We start from the raw sequence: 8,825 nt of genomic DNA on the forward strand, positions 1-8,825 counted from the left end.
GGATGTGAATTAATTTAATAAGAATACTACAACACCGGGAGAAAATACCAGCGTTGTAATATCTGCACTGCGTGTAACTTCATCCGTCACACAGACAACCGCTTACTAAATAAAGCAGATTTATTGTGCGTAAACAACATTAATTAGATTTAGAGGTTTGTTTATTGTGATAATAATAAAAACGCTCGAGGCCTGATGAGCGACAGCGGAGAAGAAGCTCAGTTATCCTTCTGGAAAGATACTAATATGTGAGTGAGGTGTTGTTACGCTGCATATTTACCAAGAAAACATTCTATTCAAAAGGAAAAAAATATTCCGGTGGAAAGTAAACAAAAGCTTGAATGATGATGAAGTGGAAGGAAAGGAAAGGACGGGATGCGAAATGGAGCAAAAGGTGTAATAGGACATTATTTTGAATTCTCCGATTGTACACAATTTGTACATGCTTGTACATTTTTGTAAATAAATAATCATGCTGTTGAACCTGTTTATCTGTTTGGAACGATCGTCTTAAGGGCGTAGAAAATACTGAGTGCGTTACACATTTAGAATAATCAGAAGAGCGTAAAAATAATAATAATTAGGGCAACATGATCACGATGCATCTTGCATTGTTACACATTTATTATTAGTAGTATTATTAGTAGTAGTAGTTTTATTATATTTGGGGAATAAACAAATCTGGGAATGTATGTGAACATATGTGTTTATGGATTTTTTTGTTTAAAATTCTAATTTTAATTATCTAGATTTATTTTCTTAGTTCTGCCCATTGGAAAGCATCTTCACATAATATCTTTTTTTTTTAAATAAATTATATAGCCTTTTTTTTATTAGTTTAAAAAAAATTCACCAGAAGTGATATTTTTGTATTGAGACTTTAACCCGAGTGTATCTCGAACCATGAGCGTTTACCGCCCTCTGGTGGTCACAGTGACGAACTGCATCCCTGGATTTTGAGTTCCACACAATATGGATATTTCCGCCCTCTAGCGTCGACAGAGAGTCATTACAATCACGTGACGCGAGAATAAAGTTATAACACAATTGAACAGTGGTACTTCCGGTTAAAACCGCCAAAATAAAACTTTATTAATAAACAGATGTAGTTCCACACTATGACCACGAGGGGCAGTTTGTTACACTCGATTATATGTGACAGTAACTCTAGCGCGACAAGGCAGACATTGAAATGTTGTGCTTATATTATCTATTATCTATTATATACATTATATATTAAAATACAGTTAAACTGAAATACTTTCTTTAAGATGATAATGATATCTACGCCTCGTAGACCTTCTGCATTACGACAGAAGCACTCGTAATACGACAGGAAGTGACTTCCGCTTTACGGCAACTCGTCATTTCCTTTCTCACCGGCGCTCTGTCGGGGTTTTCCACAGTTTGAGGAGCGGCTGGATTAAAAGTCTCGATAGGGTGCGACATCTTTCACGGTAAAATCACGGGAATATATACACATTCGTATTAAAAGCTGCTGTTTTTAGTCGTGTTTAAAATGTTATCGTAACGGTTCACGTTTCCGGTCGCGTGGCCCTAAAACCCAGTTTAGCTTAGCTGAGCGAATGCTCGCGCGGCCACCTGGCAAGATGGCGACCGTGAGTCTTTATCACTAAACCGAGTCAAACCGTTAATGAAAACATTCATCCTCCGGAGGGAAGTTTTATTTTCTTCAGTTGTTCTCGTAAAAAAATTAGTTTCAGTAAATCTGATAATTGTCCCGATCGATATTTATCAGATATTGGATTCTTTTTATGTGACGTCATCGATACTTTAATCGATGCTGTGAAATATCACGATGACCCCCCTCTCCCCTAAGAGCTTTACTCCCAGAATATAAATAAGCTATTCAATATGCAAACTAATAGTTTGTTGCACGACCGGAAGTGTGTTTTTATGATTATTATTTCACTAAAATAAAAGCCTGTGCAAATCGTGTTCCAATTGAGTATAAAACAATTTCCGGGAAATAAATAAATGTCCTTTTTTCTCCCTTCATCCCTTTTCCTTCCACTTCATCATCGTTAAAGCTTTGTTTGTTATCCACCGCAGCAGTTTTTTCCTTTTGAATAATATGTTTTATTGCTAAACACGTGAATATCCAGCCTCTTCCCTTTTTTTTAAATGAACGTATCATGACGGAATTGTCACTTTAAAAAAAGCTATTTATTTAGATTACATCGTCTGCATTTTCTTTCTATTAAATTCCGAACCATCGGCCGGATGAATACGGTTAAAGTTACTCTAATTACAACTAACGCTCCTTTTTTAAAGAATGAAAACATTGTGCAATTACTATTAAAAAAGAGATGTGAGCAGCGCATTTAAAATTTGATTATCCAATAAATAGTCAATAAATAGACAACAATGTTTATGCAGTTGAAGTAATAATTGTTTCAACTTGCCGGTACAAATTTTTGCCTGTAATGTTCTGTTTTGGGAGAAAATGGGATGAATATTTATAAATATGATCGCTGCCTATCTCTAAAACATCTGGGCACGAATGCACGTTAAAGACGTTTCTCTCTCTCTTTTTCTCTTCAGGTCATGGCAAAGTTCAACGCCCCCGTGATCCAGGACAACCCGACCGGATGGGGTCCGTGTGCGGTCCCGGACAAGTTCAAAGACATGCCGTACCAGCCCTTCAGCAAAGGAGACCGCCTGGGAAAGGTTTGTTTATTTTATTTAATGTAACGTCTCTATTGAAGGAAACTAGTTTGTTTTTGTATCCTCACGTTTGTTTGTTTGTTTCCGTCAGGTTGCCGACTGGACCGGAGCCACCTACCAAGACAAGAGATACACGAGTAAGAGGTTCCCCCCGTCTGGATTCTATTAAGAATATAGTTTCGTGTTTTTACGGGGTTCGTACGGTCATGGAAAACCTGGAAAAGTCATGGAAATTGTCATTTCCAGGCCTGGAAAAGTCATGGAAAAAACTTAAATCATAAACGTTTAGGAAAAGTCATGGAAAGTGTTATAATCACATGTTCATTTACGGCAAGTTTGAAATAATTAATGTGCTTTTTAAAGAAAGACGCTCAAAATGTAAGCCGGCGTACGCTCTCAATACGCACAATTTTCAACATTTTTCATGTTTATACCGAGATTTCCGTTTGGTCATGGACATTTGGTTTAAAGTCCTGGAAATCCATTTATCTAAATGTGTAAGAACCCTGTTTTACTCCACGCGTACAGACGGAGAGACGAGGAATAAACGTCTGTTATGTTCCGCTCGTGGGGAAAAATTTTAAACGTCTTGAAACCTTTTTATTGACATGTCATTCCATTTATTTTATCTGCCCGAATATTAAAAAACCTTTTTAATGAAACGTCTGGACGTGAACAGGAATGTCGTCGTGTGTTTCAGCGTTTAACGTTCAGTTGTTTGTCTTTTAGATAAGTACTCGTCTCAGTTCGGGGGCGGCAGCCAGTACGCCTACTTCCACGAGGAGGACGAGACGAGCTTCCAGCTGGTGGACACGGCCAAGACGCAGAAGTCGGCCTACCAGAGGAACCGCATGAGGTTCGCTCAGGTACGGAACCGCAGAACCGCCGCCGGGGAACCGCGCGTCCGTTCCGACGCGAGCGTCTCGTGACGCGCTCCTTTGCTTCCACAGAGGAACCTCCGGAGGGACAAGGACCGCAGGAACCTGACCCAGTTCAACATGCAGACGCTGCCCAAGAGCGCCAAGCAGAAGGAGAGGTGAGGAACCCGCGTTCTCCGGTTCTCCGGGGCGAGGTCGCCGCCGCCGGGGAGTCGGGCTGACGGTCACGTTTCTGCTCCTCAGGGATCGGATGCGCCTGCAGAAGAAGTTCCAGAAGCAGTTTGGAGTCCGTCAGAAGTGGGACCAGAAATCTCAGGTACTAGAAGCTCAGTGACTAGAAGCTCAGAGACTAGAAGATCAGTGACTAGAAGATCAGCGACTAGAAGCTCAGCGACTAGAAGATCAGAGACTAGAAGCTCAGTGACTAGAAGCTCAGAGACTAGAAGCTCAGTGAGTGTCTGCTGTCAGAACTTTAGTTGGACATAATAATGTTATACAATCTTTCTCTCTCCTCTCCCCACCCTCTAAGAATAAGAATATACACTTTTATTAATCCCCAAGGGGAAATTAGTTCTCTGCATTTAACCCATCCTTAGTTATTAAGGAGCAGTGAGCTGCGGTGAAGCGCCCGGGAAGCAACTGGGGGTTCAGTGCCTTGCTCAAGGACACTTCGACTTGCAACTAATGGGGAGAGCGGGGATCGAACCCACAACCCTGCGGTTGCAGGACGGCCCTCTTACCCCACTGAGCTAAAGCCGCCCCAAATACCTCTTTCTTCCTATCTCTCTCTCTCGCCTCCCTCTATACCTCTCCCCCTCTCCCCTTCATCTACACCTCTCTCTCTCCTCCCTCTATTCCTCCCCCTCTCTCTCTCTCTTCATGGCTCAGCTGAAACCCAGAGACTCGTCTGTGGAGGTGAGGAGCGACTGGGAGGTGAAGGAGGAGATGGACTTCCCCCGACTGATGAAGATGAGGTACCTGGAGGTGGAAGACCCGACTGACATGTAAGTGACCACACACTCACACTCACACACACACACACACTCACACACACACACACACGCCCCCTGCAGTCGCTGACTGGCGTTCCCTGCAGCGAGTGCTGCGGCGCCCTGGAGCACTACGACAAGGCCTTCGACCGCGTGACCACGCGCAACGAGAAGCCGCTGAAGAGCATCAAGAGGATCTTCCACACCGTCACCACCACCGACGACCCCATCATCCGCAAGGTGGGCGGAGCCCGCCGCGCCGACCCGTCGCCGCCGCTTTCTTTTATTCACGCCGTGTGTCCGTCTCCTCGCAGCTGGCTAAGACTCAGGGCAACGTGTTCGCCACGGACGCCATCTTGGCCACCTTGATGTGCTGCACGCGCTCCGTCAACTCCTGGGACATCATCGTGCAGCGAGTCGGGAACAAGCTGTTCTTCGACAAGAGGGACAACTCCGACTTCGGTGAGGCGCCGACCGCTCCGTGGTACCTCCCTCTCCCCTCCCTCTCTCCTCCCTCTCTCCCCTCTCTCTCTCTGTCTCTTCATAGCTCTCACTCTCTCTTTCTCCCTCTGTCTCTCGCCCTCCCTCTATCTGTCTCTTCATCTCTCTCTCTCCCTTTCTGTCTCCCTCTCTTTCCCTCACTCTGTCTCCCTCTTTCTGTCTCCCTCTCTTTCCCTCACTCTGTCTCCCTCTTTCTCTCTCTCCCCCTCTCCCTCTGTCTCCCTCCCTCTCTGTCTCTTCATCCCTCTCTCCACCCCCTCCCTCGCGTTCCCTCCATCTCTCTCTCCCTCCCTCTATCTGTCACTTCATCGCTCTCTCTCGGTCTCTCCTCCTCTCTCCCTCTCTGTCTCTTCATCGCTCTCTCCACCCCCTCCCTCACGTTCCCTCCATCTCTCTCTCCCTCCCTCCCTCTATCTGTCTCCTCGTCGCGCTCTCTGTCTCTCCCCTCTCTCCCTCGCTCTCCCTCTGTCTCTCTCCCGCCCTCTATCTGTCTCTTCGTCGCTTTCTCTCGCTCTCCCTCTCTCTCTCTTCATCCCTCTCTCCACCCCCTCCCTCGCGTTCCCTCCCTCTATCTGTCGCTTCATCGCTCTCCCTCTGTCTCTCTCCCACCCTCTATCTGTCTCCTCGTCGCGCTCTCTCTCTCTCTCTCTCTCTCTCTCTCTCTCTCTCCCTCTCTCGTGTTGGATTGTTTGTACGTTAACTTCTGTGGCCGCTGTTCTCAGATCTGCTCACCGTGAGCGAGACGGCCAACGAGCCGCCGCAGGACGAGGGGAACTCCTTCAACTCTCCCCGTAACCTGGCCATGGAGGCCACCTACATCAACCACAACTTCAGCCAGCAGTGTTTACGCGTGGTGAGAACACAAACACACACACACTCTCACACACACACACACACACTCACACACACACTCACACACCAGGGCTCCTGCGGTCCTGGAAAGGTCATGGCATTTAAAAATGGTTATTTCCATGCCTGGAAAAGTCCTTTAAAAAAATGTAGTCCCAAAAGTCACGGACATGTGTAATACTCGTATGTTCATTTACGCGGTTTGATTAAAAGTATAAACATTTATATCCAGACGGGGTTCGTACTGTCGTGTAAAACCTGGAAAGGGCATGACATTTTAAAATTGTCATTTCCAGGCCTGGAAAAGTCATGAGAAAAAACATAAATCATAAAAGTTTTGGAAAAGTCCTGGAAATTTGTTATAATCTCATGTTCATTTACGCCGAGTTTGAAATAATTAATATGTTTTTTGAAGAAAGACGCTCAAAATATAAGCCGGCGTACGCAATCAATACGCTAACTTTTATAAATTGTTCATGTTTATACGGAGATTCCAGTTTGGTCATGGGAATTTGGTTTAAAGTCCTGGAAATCCATTGGTCAACATTTGTATGAACCCTGACAGACACACAGACACACACACACACACACACACACACACACTACTTTGACTGTTTACTGAACTCGTGTTTCTTTCTTCAGGGTGGAGAGCGCTACAAGTTTCCGAACTCCAACCCGTTTGTGGAGGAGGACACGGACAAGGGCGAGGTGGCGTCTGTGGCCTACAGGTGAAGAACCGCCAAGCGGCTTGTAACGGGAACCGGTCGCTATGACAACAAGATAATAACAATTGTTGTTGTCGTCGTCGTCTTTAGGTACCGCCACTGGAAGCTCGGGGACGACATCGATCTGATCGTCCGCTGTGAGCACGACGGCGTGATGACGGGCGCCAACGGAGAAGTGTCCTTCATTAACGTCAAGACCCTCAACGAGTGGGACTCCAGGGTAAGAGTGTGGCGGGGGGGCGGGGGGGCTTCTTTATATTACCAGGATTTTTTTTTCAGCACTTTTTTTCCCTCCCTTCATTTATTAAAAACCTAACTGGACTTAATTTGATCTAAAATTTATATTAAAGCTAAATGTGAAAGTGTCCATATTCGTGTCTGTTTCCACCAGAGGATTCGTGACACGGGATGAATCACCCAAAAATATATTGAGGTCAAACAATAACCACATTATTTTGTATCTTTTATTTCTTTACTTTTAGTTGTTTCAGTTTTTACTTCCCCCGTTTTCTTCTTTACAAAGTAAACTGCCGAACATACACAACAAATCAAAATGCTTGTTCTTTGATCCGTGTCACTTTGTGCATCATCATCAATAAAGGAGAGAAACTTATTTATTTATTAAAGAACAAAAACAAACGATAACCACAAATCATCCTCGTGTGGAATGAAAAATGCAGCGAATTAAAAAATGTAAATATATGACCCCTGTTGTTCCCGACTCACCGTGTTGGCTCCGCCCCCTTCAGCACTGTAACGGCGTGGACTGGCGCCAGAAGCTGGACTCTCAGCGAGGAGCCGTCCTCGCCACCGAGCTCAAGAACAACAGCTACAAACTGGCCCGCTGGACCTGCTGCGCCATGCTGGCCGGGTCCGAGTACCTCAAGCTGGGGTGAGGAGACTAATACATATATATATATATATTCATATGAAGTTAACCGTGTGTCCTTGATTCCTTCGCTGAGTCCTTCCTCCTATCGGCTATAAGTATATTTATTTTTGAAAAAAGGTTAAATGTTATTTCACAAGTTTCAAATAGTGCCCCCTAAAAAATAAATATGTAAATGTCCTCCCCTGCCGTCAACTGACTGTGTGTGTGTGTGTGTGTGTGTGTCCTCAGTTACGTGTCTCGGTACCACGCCAAGGACTCGGCCCGCCACGTGGTCCTCGGCACGCAGCAGTTCAAGCCCAACGAGTTCGCCAGCCAGATCAACCTGAGCATGGAGAACGCCTGGGGCATCCTGCGCTGCGTCATCGACATCTGCCGCAAGCTGGACGAGGGCAAGTACCTGATCCTGAAGGACCCCAACAAGGTGAGTCAACCCGTCACGAAGGTGCCCGCGGCAGTGCCTGTTTTAATTTATTTTGTTTTTCGGTATTTTGACGCGTCGGTGTTCTGTTTTTTTGTTTGTTTTTTACAGCAAGTGATTCGGGTGTACAGCCTCCCCGACGGGACCTTCAGCTCCGATGAGGAAGAGGAGGAAGATGATGATGAGGAGGAAGGTGAGATTTAGTATGTATCACGCCCACTTTTTACTTCCGAAGCAGCTTTGGCTCTACAAGAGGGACATGAGCACCATATTGTTATATTACTAATATTCCACTTTAGGGCTAAGAGTAATTTAGTGCTTTACGTAATTATTAATGCACATGAAATCCTAAAAGCGTGATATTTCAATCATGTTTAAGGTGAATATTCTCACGTTCACTTTAAAAAATAAATAAAAAATATTATTAAATATGAATATGAATGAAATTGTGAACCATCTCCAGCCTGAAACACGGAGGTTGTCTGATGCTTCCGTATCAATCCCGTTTTCTTTCCTCCCTTTTCTAGAAGAAGCCTAACGAGTGGGCGGAGCTCCGTCGTCATACGTCAAGAAATAACAATTTAATTCCTTTTGACATTCAATAAACGGATTGGACAACCGAGTTTTTTTGTGGTTTCAGTTTTTTCTTCCAAAACAAATGTTTTTCCAGTATTTTGGTGACTTCTCATTTTCTATTTTATTTTGAAACCTTTATTTAACCAGGTGAATCCCGTCTTTCGAGGGTGACCTGAACAAGACGGGTGGCAGCATCGGAAACACGTAGTTACGAACAACGCGGAACAAGACGAGTTCAAAGAAACTCCGAGTTGAGAGACGGGGACATGACCGAGGTCGTTTAAGAAACACGGACATGTTTGGGAAGCC

The 8,825-nt window shown here is 44.8% G+C and overlaps 1 protein-coding gene across 2 annotated transcripts; it reads left to right on the forward strand.

Annotated features, from left to right (window-relative positions):
* The first annotated feature begins 1,361 nt into the window (after positions 1-1,361).
* On the forward strand, positions 1,362-8,562 carry eif3d (eukaryotic translation initiation factor 3, subunit D). 2 transcript variants are annotated; one of them, XM_056407999.1, is made up of 16 exons: positions 1,362-1,457; positions 2,566-2,691; positions 2,780-2,825; positions 3,418-3,554; positions 3,639-3,724; positions 3,810-3,882; positions 4,455-4,570; positions 4,663-4,795; positions 4,870-5,017; positions 5,779-5,909; positions 6,548-6,633; positions 6,721-6,850; positions 7,380-7,522; positions 7,751-7,943; positions 8,052-8,143; positions 8,468-8,562. In XM_056407999.1, coding segments are annotated over exons 2-16 (1,638 nt in total). In that variant the 5' UTR covers positions 1,362-1,457; positions 2,566-2,568; the 3' UTR covers positions 8,469-8,562. The 2 variants fall into 2 exon arrangements, with proteins under 2 accessions (XP_056263974.1, XP_056263973.1); XM_056407998.1 differs by having other exon boundaries at positions 8,052-8,133.
* The last annotated feature ends 263 nt before the right edge of the window (positions 8,563-8,825 follow it).

This window comes from Pseudoliparis swirei, chromosome 23 (genome assembly GCF_029220125.1).
Source record: "Pseudoliparis swirei isolate HS2019 ecotype Mariana Trench chromosome 23, NWPU_hadal_v1, whole genome shotgun sequence".
NCBI lineage: Eukaryota > Metazoa > Chordata > Actinopteri > Perciformes > Liparidae > Pseudoliparis > Pseudoliparis swirei.